The following is a 22,087-nucleotide window of genomic DNA, read 5'->3' on the forward strand; positions in this document are numbered from 1 at the left end:
CACGGATGTTTTCCTGAAGGCAAGTCAGCATTAGATAGGGCAGGAAAACCACAAATACCAGCCTTGTTTTTGTACATATGGGAAGCTCCATGGCGGGGGCTTGTCGGGCTCGCTCCGAGAGCCTTCTGGTGATCGGATTCGCTTGGTTCTGCTGCTCCATGTACCTCCAGTCCGCGCACACGGCTCATGCCGAAGGTTGTCACACAGGACCTGGATACGCTGCTGGAAACCACAGCTCAGCTCGGTAATTCATAAGCCCCTATATGAGTGAGTGTCGCTTGACCAAGTGCCCCAGACAGTCTGAGTCATCAAGTCAGGCCTGGCATTTTGAATGCCATTTCTCCTCCTGTCACTGCCAGTCTCATCTCCTCTGCATTGTGCGACTGCTTTCTATTTGTGTGCATTTTATGTTGTGCTGCCAGTTTTGAATACAAATGCAGGTCGAGATGTGTCCAAATATTGGGCGGCAAGTTGAATTTGTTGATTTTTGAGTGTCGGACCCCATGAAAGCTAATGATAATGTGCCTTGGAGTGGCAGCAGCTATCCTGTTGGTGCTCTGCCGGTCCGTGGTAGTGAAACAGGAGCTGAATCTAAAGACGAAACCCTTGGTTCACCACTCCGTTTACATCCCTGTTCTCGTCTATGGTCAAGAGCTGTGGGTAATGAGAGAAAGAATGAGAGCCGAGTACAAGCAGAAGAAATGAGGCCGAGGGTGAGAAGCTCAGTGATTCAGGAGGGCTTCAGAACAGAGTCCCTGCTCCCCTGGATCGAGAGGAGCCAGTTGAGGAGATATGGGTATGTCCTGGGGATGCCCCCCCACTAGAGCTGCTCCAGTAAGTCCCACTGGGTTGAGACCCCAGGACACATTGAAGGGATTAATATCTCTTGGCTGGCTTGGAAACACCGGGAATTTCCCAGGAAGAGCTGGAATCTGTAGCCGGGGAGAAGAAAGTTTGGGTTGGCCCGCTGCCACCATGGCTCTCATCAGGGACAGTGGTTAAGAAAATGAGATGAGGAGGAGGAGGAGGACTTTTATGTCATTTCTGTCATGTTGGTTTATTGAATATTTATGTACTGGAGCGCTATGTGGGTGGAGCCCCAGGAGGCGGGGTCAGCGTGTTGTCACAGCTGCTGGCTCCACCCTTCTCCTTTATCTGGAGGTCTGAGCGAGAGCCCCAGCCAGTGGGTCATTGAGAGAGTTGTTGGAGGTTTTGTTTTTATCTTAGATGTTTAGGTTTCTGACTGTTTGCTCGGTTTATTTACTTTTTTTTATATAAAGATACTGCGTTGCCTTCTTCCTGACTGGTTTGACAGTTTTCCCCTCTCTAGTGGGCATTTTGAGAATTTTTGCAATTTATGTGCTAGGAGCTCTTTGGTTCACAATACTCAGTCCCACTTTACTTGACAAACATTTCATTGCAACCCTGACACTTATTAGATTATCATTACTAATGCTAGCAAAGTGTAAAAAAAAATGAATTTGGCTCTAAATAAGTTTTCTTAACCTTTTAACCGCCAACTCCCTAAATATTCCCCATGCCAGGAGAAATCTGAACAATTTTCGTTTTTTTACTTTACATTTATTCAAGCAGTATTTACCTGCTGAAATGTTTCAAATAAATGGTCAATCAAAGGACGTAGCTTGAACAAGCGGTCACGGTTTGGATCTTTCTTATCTGGTTCAGATAACGGGCAGCAGTCCAGTTGAGATGCTGGAGATGCACCCACTCATCGCCGTCATCCGATGCGTCGTCATTCACAGTATCATGCAGCGCACGTTGCTGATCATCATTGTCGCTAAAATCTTCTTCAGAACTGCTACAATCATGATCAGAATTATTGTCCAAAATCGCCTGCAAAACCTCACTTGAAGTCAGTTTACATTTCGCCATATTCACAGCTTTCACTTTCAAATCACATCACGTGAGCGGTCAATACAACCACAGAGTTGTCGAAATACAACGTAGTAATAATACCCACGCCAAACTGTCAGTTATACTACGCGCCAGGCATTCACATAACCACAGGCAAATGTGCCGGATAATTCCGGCAGTAAGGCGTCAGCAATAAAGCTACGATGCCGGATATATCCGGCAGAGGGCGGTTAAGGGGTTAATGTGATTCTTATTCAATTTAGAAGTCTTACACAGAAGAGATTAGTTGAGCATAATTGTTTTGTTTTTTACATGGGTGTCACCCATTTGTCTAACAGTCACTGGGATGCACCACTTAGTTGCTAGGGGCGTGGCTATGCCAGTTGAGTGGAGTGATGTCATCATGACCCACTGGCCGACCCAGCATTCCTGACGCATCCGAGTTTGTGGCATTGGTTTGTTTCTGAGAGATTTGCAGTTCAAGATGACTTCTCCATCTTTTCATGACCTCTGGTTTGGTTTGCATTCTAGTTTTGATGTCCAATTCGAGGAACTCCTGGTCTTGACGTTGAGCCTTTCTTGTCAGATCATTTTGTCAGAGGGGCTGGTGGCCTTGGCCGCACGGAGACTTAACTGAATTTCTAGCCTTTGTTTTCTGGCATTTACACAGAATTCATTTTCTGCTTTGTTTCCTTCCTTCTTGACGGTCCGGCAGAACAAACTCCCTACCGAGTTTAAACTCGATTGTCTTCCCTTTTCTTGTTGTTTTGCAGACTCACTATTTCGGCTTGTGGTTTCACAGTAAATCTCAACTTCAGCGGTGGGTAGAACTGCAGAAACCTCTGAAGAAGCAGCTCGATAAATTTGGCAATGAACCGCTGCTGTTTTTTGGCGTGATGTTCTACGTGCCAAATGTCGCTAAACTGGAGCAAGAAGTCACGAGGTAGGTCTACGGTCAGATGGAGTCGAAGGAAACTGAATGTGGTATGACGTCCACAAGGGTGACAGCTAAAAATCACGTCCCTAAATTGTCACAAAGCAAATAACCGTTTAAAGGGAATGTTAATTCAACAAATGGGGAACAACCAGTTAAAGAAATAACAGGAGCAAATGTGACATAATTGGGCTATTCAATACAAACTAAAAAGAAAGAAATAAGGCAAATTCGGAAGTCCAAACGTAATCCTTTAGCGGCAGAAAGGGCCAAGACAAAACTGGCCTTCATAAAACTCCAAGGACACCACAACCAAACCCAGGAAATGTCCAAAAATATCAAAAGAACAGAACGATCCAAATCTAAAGTGAAAAATATGTTGTGAATGAGAAAGGGGGGCACACAGCACATGAACACCACAGTCAAGAGCCGTGGAAATCAGGGGGTCTTTTATGCTCCTCTCAGGTGACTGCGGCACAAATTGTATTTACGGCTCCACTCCTCCTGGCTTTAAAGGTCAGGTTTGAACTCCATGACTAGGATTTGGTTTCTTTGTAAATAAAAAAAAAAATGTTCCTTGCCCATTAAAAATCATCCGCATCTCTTTTTGGGGATTACGAAGGCCAAGGAATACGAAGCTCACTCACAGTGTTGAAAGTTACAAACATCTCTCCCACCACACTGTTTGTTTGGTTTTCATATGTGCTCCGCCACTTTGAGCTTTTTGGTTGGTTGGTTGCTAAGCGATCTCTAGGTAGGGTCACATGACATCATCAAGTCCTGACGTTCTACGCTTCCCAATTGGCCGCGACTGGATTCTCCCAAAGACCTTAACTTTGATTTTCTGCTCGGTTTCTTAATCACCGGAGTTGAAATTCTTGCTCTGCTTTTCAGTTCTGATTAACGTCTGATGATTTGACTCTGGTTATGCGTTTCCTTTTTTTAAATTGTTGTTTTTTGATCTCACACCCTGAGTTAGTTTGCTTTATCATTTGTCTTTCTGGTTTTGATCCTCTCTCTTTTTAAATTGACTTTCCTGAGGTTTCTTCCATTTTTTTGGGCTTTTTCTCCTGCCTCCTTAGAGAGTCGAGGCTCTGATAAAGCCCATTGCGGCACTCCTTGTGTGATTCTGAGCTATACAACAATACATTTTATTGTATTGTATTTGACCCCTGGCTAATTTTTTTAGTTTTAAAAGCTGAAAACAGGTGGGAGAAATCTGGAGGTCAAAGCACTAAGTAAAGGTCTGCGCCCAAGACAGAGTAAGGCTAGCAGACGGAGCCAAAGCACTCATCAAAAAACGGTAGGTGAGGCGAAGGAAAGCAAAAGTGAAAAGTCAAACTAACAAAACGAGTCGGGCCAGTGACTTCATAGAAACACAAAGCAAACAATCCGCGGCTTTTGGGTTTACGTTTATCAAGAAGCTTCGACGATTTATAAGCAAGCTGCGCTGCCATTTTAAATTGCCAAAGCAAGATGACATCACATGTCAAATCAAGACAGCGTCCTGCATAGTAACAGGTACACACAATGGCCAAGGCTCTTAGAAACATCTAGAAAGTGGAGGCTAGGACAGCAAAAGCTCAAAACTGCGGCAGACTGGTGTAATCATCGCTACCCTTACTCGTGCCCTCTCCACATCGCCACCTTTACACTGTGGACCACCAAGGCGCGGGCACCACCGACACAGACAGACCTAAGAGGCACAAGTGCAAACGCGTGCTTTTAATTTTTCTTTCCTCCTTGTGGGAAATGTCTTCCTCGTCTCCCACAAGACAACACAATTCTTCTTCTTCTTGTTTTTTTCCTCCACTCATCCAGTAAAGCTTCGTCTCCCTCGTCCCGACTCTGGCTCCCCAAGTAGTGTCAGCTAGCCCCTTTAATAAGACACACAGAGTTGCTCCAGGTGCTCATTGACGCATTTCCGGCAGCACTTCCGGGTGTGGCAGAAGAGTTACCAAGAAGGGCTCAGCAGCAGCTACAGCATCCCCTGGAAGTGCCCACGGACCCCAAAGGGCTGTGTCCAACTCAAACTCCCATGGAGTACTGCAGGAGTCCGAGGCACTGCTCCAACCCAGGGCGGCTGCCACCTAGCGCTCCATCCAGCGTGGAGGGGTCCCGGCCATCTACCACACCACATACATACATTTGAATAGGGGGTGAAGCCATCACCGACTCACCAGTCAGACCCTTGGAGCTGCTCCTGTGCTCAACAGGAGTGACCAAACCCCCAGCCCCTGCCAGGACCGCCATTCCTTTGCTGCACTGTGGGGCATCCCGACCACTTTGCCTCCCCCCACCTTGCACTGACACCATCCTGATTCTGCCCTCTTCTCATCTTTTGTTGGATTGTCTTCTGAATTGCGTTCTCATTTCTCCCCTTCAGACCCTTCTTGTACACTTTGTGAGTGCAGGTGTACCAAGCGACCCGCCGAGTGACAGTAAGGGACAGCATGGCTGACCAGTCTCCTGCACACAAATGCCGTCCACCATTAAGCTCCGTGGCCACTCCTCGTTCTTGCAGTCACCCACATTCATGGCATCTGAGCCTTTGTGAAAATACCCCTCACCTCACCTGCCCTGATCCACCACGGACCCCAGACACGCCTCACCACGATGTATTCGCGGGCTGCTCTGTCCGGCCATTTCACAAGTCATGTGTTATTAAAGTTGGCACTGCTAGTTTTGTGTGGTAGTTTGTTTTTTTGTTTTTTTTTCGTGAGTGGCAAAGCCTAAAAAGTTTCTCTTTTCTTAAACATCCAAGTGTTATGTTGGCTAAACCTGCAGTAATGCTTGAGTGCACCGAGTGAAGAGAGAAGCTGCGGCAGGAGACCCCGAGCTCACAGCCACTCCGCTAAACATCTGAGGAATTCTCTCTCATGCCAGCGTCTACAGTTAAAAGCCGCTTTTGGGCAGGACAATCGTGAGCGCTGTGAAGGAGTTTAAAAGAGGCATTTGTGTCCGAGCCTTTACGTGGTCGAAAATCTTCAAAGTATTTGGCACGCATTTAAGTGTAGGAAGACGCCAAATTCCTGCGCAGCGATGGAGGAGTGCTATTGGTCAGCTTCAGGGTCTTATCACTAGCACTCCCCGTGCCAGTCTGTTAGCCTGCTTCACGCCATGCTCCGGCTGTGTGGGTCTTTTGCCCTGATGGCCTGCAGCTTCTTTTCATGAGGTGCTCAGTCCTGAATATAAGCAGCTGTCTGTGCGCTTTTACTGTTCTTTAATCTCAACTCCCTTTGATCTCCGGATGAGTCGGACTCTCCTGAGCGCCCATTTCCTTGCCCTGCTCGTGCCCCTCATTATCACCCCCCACAATCCTGGCATGTGCAGCCTCCTCCGTTCTTAGAACTGCAATTATATCTGCCTTTACCTTCTGAAATGCTGAAAAACGAGGCAGTCGGGCTGTGTGGGCACGTCTTGTAGTCCAGGACTAATTGGCACAGTCGATCCTGGCACAGCTTCTACCCACAAGTTGTGACAATGAAAAATCCAAAAGCAAAAAAGATAACTAACAGGAAGCCAACCCTTGCTGAAACCGAACATTCTTACTGTTTTTGCTTGCGACTGAACTGCCCGTGCCCACACTGGTATGCCAAGCTTCTCCCAGAGCCAAAGGAAAGATGCGTTGCCTTTTACTTGTGGTGTTTCATAACTAAGGCACTATATAAATTCCCAAGAACTAATGCCCACCACAGCTGAGTTGGCGATGTGACTTTCCAATGTTGACACACACGTGATGACGTCTTTGGCTCATTTCTCCAGAGGTAAATGTAATGCTAATCAGGTTAACGTCGTCATGATTGCTAAACACCGCTCTTTTACAACCACTCAACAAAATGGCGGCGCCTGTGGAAACCAAACACGGCTTAGAAACAACGCAAAAATAATTCAGCTGCAGAAAATCAATTAATCTTCTAGAAACTGTTAAGAAATCCTAATGTTCTAAAACATACCATGGGAAACAAAAAGCCCCCCAAAACATACCAAAAAGATGACAATGAGTTCAATTTGAAAACGTATCACGACACGGCCTGAGTGAAGGACGCTTGGTGGAGGAGTGTGGACAGCACGTTGCAACTGGAGGCCTGTGTTCATGAGAAAAGTGGAGTGCCGGACAAACTCCGTTTTGAAGTCTTAACTCACATTTGCACGTGTCTCCTTTTTATCGTAGGTATCAGTATTACCTTCAAGTGAAGAAGGAAGTTCTTGAAGGGCGACTGCCATGTTCAGTAGAGCAGGGGATCAGGCTTGCTGGTTTAGCCGTTCAAGGTATGTGCAATGCTGAAGCAATATGAGATAGCAAAAGGAAGTTGATGGAGTTTAACAGGGTGGGACAGTGGGTGGTGCTGCTGGTTCAAACATCTAGCACCCTGTGCTTCACCTCATTGCTCATCTTCCTCCATTGGCAGAGGTTTCAATGGATCTTTTCTGGATTTGCCTCGTTACTGAACTCTGCTTTCTTTTGACAGTCGACTTTCTCCTTCTCCAGTCTGGTCAGTTCGCTGGCTCTCTGTTTTCTGGCATTTGACCCCTGCTAATACTTGACTTTGGGTTTATCTCCACCATCGAAAGCCTCTTGTTGATCTCCTCGTCTTGTTTCCTCACAATAGTTACAGGTCAGGATTCTCCAAGTCTATGTCCACAATTCTCTATTTGTGTTTAAAAAGCAGACCTCAGTCTCTGAACACTACCCTGGAGTTTTGAAGCCCTGAAGATGGAGACTTTTGAAAACGCTCCCTGCCAGCTCCCCATTGCAGTGTGGATGACTGAACATAGAGAGCTTTAAAAGAGCAGACTCTAATTGTGCTCGGATTGTTTTTTGCTTATTGCCCTTCTCTGATTGGGTTGTGCCCATTACAACATCTCATTCCCTGGCTGGTCACCCTTCATTTAAGAAAACTAACATGGTAGACACAGAGGAGTTGCTATCCACAGTGGTTGTTGCATTGCTTACCTGCAGGTGTCTGAATTGGGGTTTCTACAGATTGAATGCTGCATACAGTGCATCCGGAAAGTAGTCCCAGCGCTTCATCACTGTTTCCACATTTTGTTACGTTACAGCCTTATTCCAAAATGGATTAAATTAATTTTTTTCCTCAGAATTCTACACACAACACCCCATAATGGCAACGTGAAAAAAGTTTACTTGAGATTTTTGCAAATTTATTAAAAATAAAAAAACTGAGAAAGCACATGTCCATAAGTATTCACAGCCTTTGCCATGAAGCTCCAAATTGAGCTCAGGTGCCTCCTGTTTCCCCTGATCATCCTGGAGATGTTTCTGCAGCTTCATTGGAGTCCACCGGTGGTAAATTCAGTTGACTGGAAATGATTTGGAAAGGCACACACCTGTCTATAGAAGGTCCCACAGTTGACAGTTCATGTCAGAGCACAAACCAAGTATGAAGTCAAAGGAATTGTCTGTAGACCTCCGAGACAGGATTGTCTCGAGGCACAAATCTGGGGAAGGTTACAGAAACATTTCTGCTGCTTTGAAGGTCCCAATGAGCACAGTGGCCTCCATCATCCGTAAGTGGAAGAAGTTCGAAACCACCAGGACTATTCCTAGAACTGGCTGGCCATCTAAACTGAGCGATCGGGGGAGAAGGGCCTTAGTCAGGGAGGTGACCAAGAACCCGATGGTCACTCTATCAGAGCTCCAGAAGTCCTCTGTGGAGAGAGGAGAACCTTCCAGAAGGACAACCATCTCTGCAGCAATCCACCAATCAGGCCTGTATGGTAGAGTGGCCAGACGGAAGCCACTCCTTAGTAAAAGGCACATGGCAGCCCGCCTGGAGTTTGCCAAAAGGCACCTGAAGGACTCTCAGACCATGAGAAAGAAAATTCTCTGGTCTGATGAGACAAAGATTGAACTCTTTGGTGTGAATGCCAGGCGTCACGTTTGGAGGAAACCAGGCACTGCTCATCACCAGGCCAATACCATCCCTACAGTGAAGCATGGTGGTGGCAGCATCATGCTGTGGGGAACTGGGAGACTAGTCAGGATAAAGGGAAAGATGACTGCAGCAATGTACAGAGACATCCTGGATGAAAACCTGCTCCAGAGCGCTCTTGACCTCAGACTTGGGCGACGGTTCATCTTTCAGCAGGACAACAACCCTAAGCACACAGCCAAGATATCAAAGGAGTGGCTTCAGGACAACTCTGTGAATGTCCTTGAGTGGCCCAGCCAGAGCCCAGACTTGAATCCGATGGAACATCTCTGGAGAGATCTTAAAATGGCTGTGCACCGACGCTTCCCATCCAACCTGATGGAGCTTGAGAGGTGCTGCAAAGAGGAATGGGCCAAACTGGCCAAGGATAGGTGTGCCAAGCTTGTGGCATCATATTCAACAAGACTTGAGGCTGTAATTGCTGCTAAAGGGGCATCGACAAAGTATTGAGCAAAGGCTGTGAGTACTTATGTACATGGGATTTCTCAGTTTGTTTATTTTTAATAAATTTGCAAAAACCTCAAGTAAACTTTTTTCACGTTGTCATTATGGGGTGTTGTGTGTAGAATTCTGAGGAAAAAAATGAATTTATTTTGGAATAAGGCTGTAACATAACAAAATGTGGAAAAAGTGATGAAGTGCTGGGAATACTTTCCGGATGCACTGTACATGCGTAAAAGGAAATTAATTTAATCATCGCTATAGTCTGATGATTAATCCTGTGGCCGTTGGCTGTACCGTCCCATCAGGGATCGTCGGTTTCAGATAACACCTGGATGGACCAGAACTTGGTGGGACAATTCTGCAAAGGAAATCATAGTTCCTGAAGAACAGCAAGAAAACTTTGGAATGTTTAGGACCCTCTGTGTAAAACTACCTCCTTATATTGAAGGAAAGATAGCCTGTGGATGTGATCTCAAGGGTTGCTTGTTTCCGCTGCTGCACATATGCCAAGTGTAGGTGAACGGCTACGTCGTATGCATTTTCAGAGGAGAGAAGTACGTTTTTGCTAACGATGCCAGTGTGGCCAGAGATGGTTAGCGTGTGGATGCACCCAAAGTCTGTTCCCAACATGTGTGTGTAATGTGGCCTTGGTGAACTTGTTTGTTTCTGACTCTTCCTTTTCCTAACCTCTCACTTGAATTACTCCTCTAATTAATGATTTCGTGTAAATGAAAATACAGCAGAGGTATAAAGTTTAAAAGGAAGACTCGACGAGTTTTAGAATGGCTTTATTTGCTCGATTTTTATCGTTTGTTTTATAAACAAAGCTCCATACTTTTCTAACTCGGTATTGGTGCTGCTAAAGTACTGAGTAAAGTCTGGTTTCCATACTAGAAGACGTCACTGTAAATATTTGTGTTTCTACTTGATCTCGCTGCTTTGTGAATAACTATCCATTTTCTTTCCATTTCAGCTGATTTTGGAGACTTCAATCTTTTTAAGTCCCAAGATTTCCTCAGGGAATATGAGCTGTTTCCAGTGGTAAGTGAAGGTAGTGGGATTAAGATGGAATTCAAGTTATCTCAGGAACAGATTTTTCTGGTAAGAGTGTGACGCTCTTGTGCAGGTTGGCGGGGAACATTTCACCGTCAAGGTAGCTGCGGTTGAGCAACCAGATTTCCAGCTTTTGTGTGCCTGGCATGGGAGTTCAGTGGGACGCTCCTCTCTCACCCTCCGCTGGGCTATGTGGCCTGATAAATTGAACACCGTGGGTTTAGACTTGTGGACCAAAGAAATGAACAGAGGTCGTCGTTCAGCCGATCTTCTACTGGACACCCAGGTCTCATTTGAACTCCTTCTCTTGACGAAGTGTTTAGGTGACCATTTTGACCCCTCAGCAAGGGCCTAAAAGCTGCAAATGTGCCACGATTGGCGTTTCTTTTTAGGTTTCTTTCTGGTTCTGCTTTGTGTGATCTTTGTTTTTACTTGCCCTTTGGGGTTTTGGAACGTGGCTAATCACAGGAGTTACTTCTTTTGTGGCTCTACACTTGTTTTAAGGCAGTGCTATTATTTTGTTTTTCACTTGGGCTTAGTTTTTGTACTTTTGCTAGTCACATTGCTACACAGGACCACCCGAAATCATGATCCATGACCTCACTATGGAGACAATACAAAGGTCAGCATCACATATTTCAGGGGTGTCCAAGATTTTGCAATACTGAATGAGACAGGACAATGTAAAGTGTTGGGGTCTCCACGAAAACCCCACTTTAATAGCAACAATGCTAAGGAAAAACAAAAAAATTGAATAAGTCCGCTCAGGAGTGGTCTTCAAGTTATTGCTCCTGTGTGATAATGCGGCTCCAGAAGTTATGGGTCCGAAAATGAACGCTGATTTCCATTCAGCTGTATTCTTTTATATGTTTGGGACCAGAAGGTGCAATCTAGAATTGAGATGGTTGGTCCGCTGTAGGCTCCTCTTCTGCTTAGAGGTATGAAACGGAAGAGAGGTTAGAGACTGCGTCCCACCCAACTCTCCGGCGTGTTGCCTGTTGTGCAGAGCCTTGGTCACCTTCCCGTGACGCTCTCATGTGGTGGTATTTGTGATGAGTGTTTCGTTTCATATGACTTCAGTTCCGTTTTCATACTGGATTTAGATCATTCTGACTTTTAGTTATGATGATGACTCTTGATTAGTCCGTCTGTTGCACCTAAAACATTTTTTAACTTGTTTTGCCAAATTCCATCAGTCAGAACCCAAAAGAGGAAATGGGTAACCACCAAAACCCCAAGCCCAAATAAATCCTCGTTACTGTACGTGAGGTATCTGCATGCTTCCCAGCTGGTTCACGAGAGCTTTACCCAGAAGTCGTTTATTTAACGATATTTTAGCAGAAATACGTTTGAGATGCTGTGAGCACATGACTGGGAATCTGACTTATAGATTACATGACACAAAACATTTTGATTTTCTTGTTAGTTTTATTCCTCTTTCAAGCCCACTCTGTCGGGAATGTTATTATCTTCACTCTCCATAAAAATATATACGGTGACAAATGTTTTCTTGGCCATCACTACAAACAACACAGGGTAAGTAACAGATGAAAAGCAATCATTTTTGAGTGGAGGATGCCATTAACAAGCAGCACTTGGGCATCCTTGGGTGGCTCTGTCGTGAGAGGAGTTTCACGCGGCCCCCTATCGATTCTTCACGCTATTTGTACCCGTGATCTCAGCAGCGTGTTGTTAGACGGCTCTACGCAATGTGAGTGGCCAAGTCAAGCGGTAAAGGACTGGAAGCGTCTGTCCGTTACCTTCAAGAAGTTACAGTCCCCTTGCAGCTGGTGCCCGACCCTTCCTTTCCTCGCTCGTCTCAATTGCATGTAATAAAGTCGCACAGCGGCAGTAACAAAGGCGACGGCGCATGCCTTTATGCTGCTCTCTGTAATCCCCACTTCTGAAAGTGCTGCCCTGCTTTCATTTCAAATACCCAAGGCGGTTTCCAACTCTTTCTCTCTTCTTGTGAAAAGAAAAGAGTACAAACATTTTTTTGATCTACAGAGATTAAATGACTTTAAACCAAGCGGCCGCCCTTCAGTGTAGTCAGAGAGGGCCCCCGTGCAGGTGTGCGGCCGCCTTGGGGCACGTATTCTCTTATCCCTTATTATTTCCGCGGGACACGTGCATAGTTGTTTGACAGAAACAAATATCAGAAGGCGGCCCCAGCACACAGAACAGTTTGTGCACTTGGGAGAGTCACCCGCAGGCTAAGAAAGTGGCATTTAGTGCTGAAGACGAAAAAGTAAACCCAGGTGGCACACGCTTAGGAATGTGAAGAGTGTCCGTCTGTTTTGTCCATTTGATTAACACCCTTGCGCTTCGCTGTAGCAGGAATTCATTACAGACAGGGATGATAAAGTACGTGACCCTTGACCAGTCTGTTGGTTTTGTCAAACCTGAAATCTTCAGTCCCTGTCACCATCCCCAGGCTATGCCCCGAAGGCCGGAGTTATACTTCACACGACGCATGCTGCAGTGGACGCTCCTGCTACACAAGCGTTGAAGTGTTTATACTTGCGCGCGTACTTTACGTAAATCTGGAGGAATCCGCCAGGTGGCAGTGCGAGATATTATCACGGTGAGAACATGTTCGGCTTCTCTGTGTTGTGAATTGCCTAGAACACCCATTAAATTCCGATGACACCTTACCGCAATATCTCTGAAAAGGATGTTTATTGATTAAATCCAGGGATGTGTCCATTCCAGCAAGCATTGGGCACGAGTGAGAAACAATCCCTGGACGAGGCCTCGGTTCATCGCAAGGTGAATACAAGCACACACATACACTGGCGTCATTTTAGCGGCACCAAATCCCCAAATCTGCATATCTTTGGAAGGAAACTGGAGCACAGTGTGGAAACCCAGCAGGAAAACATGGAAACTCCAGGCAGGGAATATCAGTGACGTGACTCCCTACAAGACAGCAGTGCTAACACTCCGCCACTGTGTCACCGCATGTGTGTCATTATTAACAGTGTTCATTATTTAAACGAAATTACCGATTTATCTATAACATGTAACATACATACTTTAATGCATTTCATCATGAAAGTGAGGTCAAGTATAAATCTAAGGATTCTAAATGTGCAGAGAGTTGGAATATCATATATTTAATGTGCTCAGTGTGGCGATCTATTGCTGGTGATTCGCTGCTGTCAGGAGCAGAGGAAGCCGTAGGAAAAAAGACGGCACAGAAGACGGTATGTGAGAATTTTAAAACGTATCGTGTCATTACGATCGGGAATATGTGACGCTTGAATATAAAAGCACCATGAATACATCTGTATGTCGGCATTTTGCTTCACCACATCGAACCATTTATCAAATATCGAAGCGTGCACACCGATCTCGTAGGATCCGCAAAGCGGCTTTCTGTCATGTGTACTAATAGTAAACAGAGACTCTGACGTCACATTCCAACTTTTAGCACACTGCGCCCCCCAACTTTTTGCTGGTACTGCAACACGCGCACGCGTCGCGTTAATTTCTGAGGACCTGCTCTGAGGACGCATCAAATGAACGCTCGGAACGCGTGGCAGCCATGATGCGGGCGCGTACGCATTCTGAGCCTGAAGTATAAATGAGCCCTAGCAGTTAGCATTGCTGTCCTCAGCTCACATCCTGGCCCGGTCAGAAGCTGGCTCATCCCTCCAGTGTCGAAATGGGATATTTATGCTGGTACTCCAGTTCTCCTCCACATGCTAACAACAAGTGTGCGAGGTGTCATGGTGCCACCCAGTGGACTGGCTCCCTTTCAAACTTTAATTCCTGTTATGCTGGGATAGGCTCTGTCCCCCAGTAATCCAGAAGTGGGCTAAACATGGACATTAACTGGATGGATGGGGAGATGTAAAATAGTCTAAATTAAATGCTATATTTCATTTATTTTTCTTGAAGTATAGTTAATCTAGTTTAGAGGCATGGGGGTCTTTTAACATTTCTCTCAAATTTTTCTTCCATGTTTCCAGTACACTGAGTGGACACTTTATTGGTTCCATGTTACTGAGTACTCCATGCCAGTCTACATTGCATGATCAGGCAACCAGGGGGTCGTGAGTCTGTAATTCATAGCGACAACAGGCAAGGCATACACAGCATACTAGTGACCAGTACCAGCATCTCTCCTGGGCATCACACCTCTCGGCTGGCCAGAGAATGCCTTGGTATGCCCCCTGAGGAGGTGGTGGGGAAGAAAAACATCTGGGCACCTTGGCTTAGACTGCTGTCCTCACAAACAGGGCCTGGATAAGTGGCAGAAAATGGATAACTTGATGGAACAGGGAAGACAAAAATACAATTGTTAGCAACATTTACAAAATAATATTTAAAAAGAATAAAAAGCAAGTAGAACTGAGGTAGAGTAAGACCCTGACTGAACCATCGCAATAACTGAGGGCTCAGTAGTTGAATGTCTTCTGGTGTGGCCAGCTTAAGGGTGATGGGCACTATAAAGTCTGCCATCTAATTATGCAAGTGGGCCATGAAGTTTACACCACAAAAATGAGGCCAGTGAGAAAATGAAGACAAATGGGGTTCATGTTTTGCCAATCTGCTGTTAACTGACTTGGACACTTCTTTTTTTTTTTTGTAGCAATTAACCCAAGATGAAGAAGTACTAGAAGAACTGACCCAGAAAGTAGCACAAGAGCATAAGAGTCACTGGTAAGGTTGTGCCATCGCTCACGCTCTTCTCTGAGATGTTTCTCTTTGAATTTACAATGTTGGTTGCCATATGTTGGTTTTGAACCTGCTCCGGTGTTTTTCTCTCTTCTTTTTGGAACTCCCACCCATTAAGTTTGACCTTGGAGTTCTTAGTCAAGCTCTGCCCTTCATTCTCACTTTTTGTCCTAATAGACAATTTTCATACAATGTGTGGACCATCTTTCTTACATTTACAAAGAACACACAGAAAGCTGCACCTCTAGATTTTAGAAAATGTAATGAACTGAATATGGCACATTGATTGTCTTATGTGTTAAACAGCCGGATGCCCCCTGCCGAAGCTGAGCTTCTCTACATCAAAGAAGTTGAACGACTAGAAGGTTTTGGTCAAGAAACTTTCTCTGCTAAGGTATGATCAACAAAGCTCACCCACAGTAAAAGTCGTCTTAGTCAACAGGTTTGCATTCATTTGTGAGGGTCTGTGAAATAAAGAGGTCATCAAAAAGAGCCAATTTTAGTAAAATTAATTTGAAGAAGTGGAGATCACAGGGTGACCAGTCATGGGTGAAGTCCAGAGTTGTATCCAGTGGTGGCCAACGAATGTCAGATGATAGCGCAAGACTGAATGAGTTTGAACGAGTGCTGCTTATTCAAACATGAAAAAGATCTTAATGAGGAATTATGGGAAAGTAAACTGGGTGAAACCCTGAAGCACTGGTGCCCATGAGGAAGTGAGACTGACTACTAGTTAGGTGCGTAGCGGGCAACCTGCTTCAGGAACTTTTACTTTAAAATGTAACCCATAAACAAACCTTTAGTGTTTTCAGATCGTCCTTGCCAATTCACTTGATGTTGAAGTTAATTGCTGTTGTAATGGTGTTAGCAGTGGGATTCCCCTTCTCAGGGAGATAACGTACACAATAGAAAGGCTTACAGTATTTGATGAAGGAGTTGGTTACAGTGCAGTGATGCCCACTGAATGGCCTGCAGAAACTTGTGTGGTCCACGGCTGGACAGTGGGTGTGGGGGCTAGGAGTCCAAGTGGACAGTACAGATGACGCCACTCTTGGATGAAAGTTTGTCGTTCTGTTTGGAATAAAATGTTGTAGTTTAGTTTTGGACCTGCTTGTGCATAACCAGCTGTGGTATCAGATGGTATAGAATAAAAATACATCTTGTAAGATTATCATTTAAAACTATGCATCTTTCTTTGTAGGATAACCTAACGAATGAAATTTCTCTTGGAGTTTCCTTCATGGGAGTGTTTGTTAGGGACAGAAACGGCCGATCCACCGCAACATACAGGTAAATCAAGAATGCTGTGTGGAGTCGTATCTGCTGGGATCGCGTTAAGCTTTTCGTTTTTTTCCTTCATTATTGAAATGAGTGTCTGTATAGGAATTTGTGTCTACTGTGGTTCTCGGGACAAGGTGCCAGTTCACATTTAGTTTCAAGAGGAGACAAGGCCTAAAAAGGGCATTATTTGCACAGCAATATTTACAAAAATTGGCTCTGCATCTTTTAGAAAATTGTAAAAATATTCAGGACACAGGAAATATTCCTTCACGCTGTCCACAATGGCTGTTGTCTGTTTTGATGTCAAAAGGGGAGGGAAATCACCAAAACCCTGGCCCAAAAGCTCAACAAAACAATTCAAAATTAGTTAATTTATTAAACTAAATTAAATACAAGATTAAAAAAAAAAATCAAAAATGAACAAATTCAAAAACAGTGCGCCAAACAAAACCATAAAGAGTCTGATTAACAAATCCAAAATCTGATTTTAGATAGATAGATTTATGAATTCGTTTCTACGTTTTCATTTTTAATGTTGTCTTTGTGCCAATGCCAGAGATCTGACACTCATTTTAGGGTTTTTCCCCCTCAGATTCTGACCATTATTTTGTAAATTCCTGTTTAATTGTTAGTTATTATCGTGGTGCACTTTGGCCGCCATTTTGTATTTCCTCTATCCCCGCCATCTTGGATTCCCATTGTCAGGACTTTCCTGTAATAACGGGGTGGGTTAAAAGGTGGCTGTTTGCTGTAGTCTTTCATTTATTGAACGTCCCTCTGATATTTGACAACTCGCTGTGTTTGACGTGATTAATGACTGATTTGCAGTTCTGACATGTCTTATCATTCAGGAATGTGTTGAAAAGATTTCTATTCTGCTTTTCTGGAAATGGCATTGTGCTCCAGTGAGCTTTCTAAAGTGTCCTTGAGCCGTTTTATTTTTCTTTAAATTCTAGATGACGTGCTCCTGTTGCACCATGAAATCCCCTCGCCATAACACCTGTTTAAAGATCAATTAGACATGAAAGGCCTCCGCCTTGCGCGTCCCGTTTCAACAGGTCTCAATCGTCAAGTGATTTATGGTGCTTGGGATTTGCCTGGTCCTGATGCTCGGCCTCGAGTGTGGGTGACGAACGATCGGTTTGTTTCTCAGAACGAGGGACTTTCCTGAGCCCCTCTTCTAAAGCAGTACATGCTGTACGGTTACAAGAGCTGCTATTATGGCTGTGTTTGTAGAATTGACTTGAAGAGTCGGAAATCTTGTGACATTGTCTCTGTCCTGGGACACAGCATTTTATTATTTCACTCTGAAAATAAATGTTGTTTTCTGTAGAATACAAGTAGCCTGATCCTGCCCCATTTACTGTAACTAAAGGCTCCTGTGTACACCTTGCTCCGTCTTGAGATGCTTGTCGGCCTCTTCTTGGTGCCCATCCAAAGAACTCGTGACTGGGGGGCCCGTCCAGCAGCCACTCGACAACCTTCCATGAACGTCACCACAGAAAGAGCTGCCGAATGAAGGGGCCAGATGACATGATTTTGGGTTTTTCGATTACTGAACTGTTTTTGTTTATTAATATGCTTTCATACATTTTTTTTAATTGATTATCATTAATTGGGTGGGTGCAACTATTTTGAGCATTTTCTTTCTTCCCAACAGCCATATTGTTGTGGGTAACCATGCCAATGATTGAAGATGGGGCTAAAATTCACAAAAACAAAAATTCTGAGCAACATGAAGCCATTTTGAACTCATTTACAACTGGTAAATGCAAATTAACTTGTAGTAGAAAATCTTTAGACGGATGGCACCTATAAGTTATCTTGTAAACCGCGCCAAAGAGAAACGTATCCATGAGGACAGCGGGCATCTTAAATAAGAGCGAAAAATCAGCATGGCATCACAGACCAGAATATTTCACTTTGTTTATTAGCCATACTTTGGATAACGTTTCGTTTTCATGCACTGATCCACAAATCTGAATATCTCTCAGTGATTACTGTCTCCCCACATCGAAGTTCAAATGGAAACTACAATAATCAATGAATTATCAATGAGTTGTGCGAGAACTCACTTGTTAGACTCAGCCGAGTTATCGCACAGCTGGAATGAACAAAACATTTTCTGTTCCTTCTGCTAACCTCATGGTAACACAAGTTGGTCTTTTTCAGAGAAATTGTTTTTATTGCGAGTTTAACTCAATAACTAAATGCATTGAAATAGTACACTAAAATATCACTCGGATTTTATCCTGGCGTCAGGAGCAAATTTAGCTGTTTTTATCGTTGTAGTCAGCGTGCAAAATAATTCCAACACTAGGATGCATGCTGTTCCTTGTTGCCATCTTTGAGTGTCACAGTAATGAACATACAATACATCATGTGACTTTCATATTATGTGACTAACAGGAATAGCAACCGTAAACAATATGATGACATCCGTGTTCAGGAAACCCAAAAATGGGGGTACCAATAAAAATTCAAAACGGTGTCATGCAGAATTCAAAATAAAAATTATGATGAGCCAGTGATGCCCCATCTTGTTCAACCCAATGGTGCAAGTTAGTCCCAGGGCTGCTGGGAATTGCAGTCCAATTACATTGCGCTGCCTCACGGTTCTGACGTCAGGCATGTTGTTTCCTTTATGAACAAATAAATTCCTGCTTACGGTTTTTGGTCATTCCCTCTTCACTAAAATACTGAAAGGACATGTGGGCTTCATCTTTGTACTTCCCAGACTGACGCTGGTTTACAGAGTAACAGAACAGTATGTCATTTACCAAGGAGATTACATTTTCTAGAAAGAGAGTGACGTTGTTCGTAATTTTAATCAGATTACTTTCTTTGAGTAACTACACCCCAACTCTCCTCACTAGGTTTAGCTCCCGGTAATTTCTAGTTTTTTTTTTTTTTTTTAAATAAATTGTATTTTATTATTTTGCAGTTGGATCAACATTGTAAATATCTCGCACAACAAATCTGCAGTTGCACTAGAGCTGGCAAACCGAGAAGAGACGGTCCTCTTTCACGTGGTAAGTGCTGTGAATAAAGCCCAGAGCAAGGACTAGTGGTGGAGGCGGCGTGCGTTAGCACTGTAATCACAGCAACACTGATACCGTTTCCTGATTTGGTATTTTTTACTAAAAATATGTTAATTCTTTTGACATGTGTACCAGATAAAGTCCTCATTTACTACACGTCTTTTTAACTAAAATGCGCTTTTCCCTGATATTGACAGAAAGTAATCCACTTCGACCTGAAAACTGTGTTAATTTTAACTAAAAAAACGTGAATGCAAAAGCGGTTAAACAATGCACATGCAGAAACCCACTAAATAAACTTTGACAGCATTAATAAATTAATTAAATGAACACCCAAATAAACCCATAAGACAACACTCACAAACACAGCCCTGTACAACAGAAAGCAGATGAAGATTAGATAAATGGCTGTCCCCACCTGAACAGCCCCCTGAAGGGAATGTCAAGTTTGTGCTACTGTGGTTTATCGTCCACTGATGATTTGTAACCGCTTGGAGCGCGTGCTGTGGATGACAATGTTTTCCAAAACAGACAAAACCACATGAACAAGCAGAGGAAAAAACTCACCACCTGCCCAGGTACGGATAACCATAACCCAGCCCTGATGTTTTCCACAGCAGTGGGGAAAAAAACAAAAAACAAAAAAGGACGATCACGACCCCCTAGCTGACTCCTTTCAGCTCTCATTTAAACTCAACACCTCATCATCTCTCCCAGCAGACCAAGCAGTCCAGTGGTGCGGTGATTCCAGGACTGCTGGGAATTGCAGTCCATTTCAAGTAGCGTGGCCACAATGCATACATTTTGAATGTCGTATGCTGCCCCGTTACATGGAATTCATGCACATTTCTGTTGAATTGAGGCAGGAGGCGGGTCTTCATACCAACAGCTCGTTCTCATTGGACAGCCTGCATAAGGGAATTGTCCAAATATGGTTTATTTTATAGTACAAATGGAAAGTTCTGCAAATATGACTGAATGCCAGATGTGTGGATCACACGATGCGAGTCATCTGAGATTTTCTCGTGGATGTTTTGATATTGTGTACTGTTGTTCAAACTGTGTCTCCTTTCTAGCTCATTGCATCATGAATTTTGTGATTGCCATGAATACGAGGTGTTAAAATTTTTGGTTCAGCCATTACAGATGCAAACATAATCATTTTTAGGTACAGTATTCGTTTAAGGTGGAAAAAAAAAGGTCACTAAGTTTATTTTGTTTTTAGTGCAGAAAATGCAGAAAACCGCCAAGTAAGGTAGCATGAGAAAATAAGACTGCGTTCTCAGTTTGGAAAATTGAATTATTTCAAATAACAGCACCAGTTTACACACAATCTCAGTTTTGTGTCGTCATCACTGACATGACGCCAACTCCTTATACTTCTTCCACAAGTCTGACTTGTGATATTCTCAATTATTAAATGTGATGATCTTAAGATTTACAGAATCAAGTGTTGCATTAAATTAACAGCAGTAACGTACCGATTGATCGAGTCATTTTTTTTTTTTTTATGTCATGGCTGGGATGCAGTATCATATTTATGACTTGCTTGTTAATGTGTATTTATTTGTTTTTTAATCTTTTACTTTTGGCCTACCTTATCCTACTTATTTCTGTCTTTCTCTTTTTTTCCTTTAGGAAGACATTGAAATGGCAAAATACCTGTCAAGGTTGTTTGCAGCACGACAAAAATTTGTCAAAGAGAACAAAATTTGCACCGAGTGAGTATCGGTCAGTGTGTATGGAGCATTGTAACGAGTCAGACCCAATACGTTGAAAGTGGGCCGCTTCACCGCCGCTCACCTTCCTAAAATGTTGGGCAACTCATAGGAGAATAGGGCAATATCGCTGTACACCCCCTTTCAATGTCATCAATTTTAAACGGTCAAAGTCTTTATAATGTGTGTGTATATATTGCATAAATTTGGAGGATAAAGATGTTCACGGACCCAGACACGACCACTCGAACATCCTGCATATTGTCTTTTGCTCCTTTCAGCAATACCAGCGCACCAAAGCTGCCGTTGTCCAATAGTGGAGCACTACCTCGGCTGCTGGGAATTGACGTCCATACTAAGTAGCACTGCTACGCACTCCTGATTTTGTTGCCTCTTTACCTCTTGTTCCCCTCTCCTTTTTCAAACTTGACGTCCTGGTGATTATCCACTCCTTCTTGAATTGGACTGATTATTAATCGGTTCTTTCCCATCCTACATCCTTTTTAATAAAATCAAACATTTGCCACAGATACAATTTAACGAAACATAAAAGTTAGAGTAAAGTGAAGACAACATCAGCACTTGTGACCTGCAACATCAACATTCCTCCCTTTGTTCCCCTCAGCCTGTGGTTAGGCCCCACACCGGAGTGCTGCCAGGATTTGACAGCAGAACGCGCTCCATGACAGCAACGCAATGGCAATAGTTTTGCACAGTTCCCTACAGCCTGCCGTTCTGGGGCTCCTGTACACGACTCCATGAGATAAGGTGCTCCTTACAACCTGGGGGTCCACTGCCATCACTAGATGTCATCAAAGCAAGTTTGTTTAGTGCATTAAAACAGGTACAAGTGTGGACGATTTGAAGAGGCTCAGTGTGACTGCTTTCTTTTGTTTCTTTGCAGACTCTCCCATTCGCCTGTGCCGATCAGAAGAAGGCCGACTTGCAGCAGGTCTTCCTTGGTAAGTGCAAAGCCGTGGATGGGGACAAAATATTTTGAAACTGGATTCTCTGTCAGGTGGCATGTTCAGGCAGGAGACGTTGAATTATTGCACATTTTTCTGCACAGCTCATGTCTTTTGTTCATTGTCCCGCTTCTTA

At 43.9% G+C, this 22,087-nt stretch overlaps 1 protein-coding gene across 1 annotated transcript in view; it reads left to right on the top strand.

The window, feature by feature from the left end:
* Positions 1-22,087, top strand: part of LOC114665877 (tyrosine-protein phosphatase non-receptor type 14-like) — an 88,328-nt gene that overhangs the window by 46,203 nt on the left and 20,038 nt on the right. The window contains exons 3-11 of the mRNA XM_028820526.2: positions 2,649-2,818; positions 6,984-7,081; positions 10,184-10,251; positions 14,861-14,931; positions 15,253-15,340; positions 16,148-16,236; positions 19,172-19,259; positions 20,907-20,989; positions 21,891-21,948. Coding sequence (XP_028676359.2) covers positions 2,649-2,818; positions 6,984-7,081; positions 10,184-10,251; positions 14,861-14,931; positions 15,253-15,340; positions 16,148-16,236; positions 19,172-19,259; positions 20,907-20,989; positions 21,891-21,948 — 813 coding nt within the window. The remainder of the gene's footprint in view (positions 1-2,648; positions 2,819-6,983; positions 7,082-10,183; positions 10,252-14,860; positions 14,932-15,252; positions 15,341-16,147; positions 16,237-19,171; positions 19,260-20,906; positions 20,990-21,890; positions 21,949-22,087) is intronic.

This window comes from Erpetoichthys calabaricus, chromosome 15 (genome assembly GCF_900747795.2).
Source record: "Erpetoichthys calabaricus chromosome 15, fErpCal1.3, whole genome shotgun sequence".
In the NCBI taxonomy this organism is placed as follows: Eukaryota; Metazoa; Chordata; class Cladistia; order Polypteriformes; family Polypteridae; genus Erpetoichthys; species Erpetoichthys calabaricus.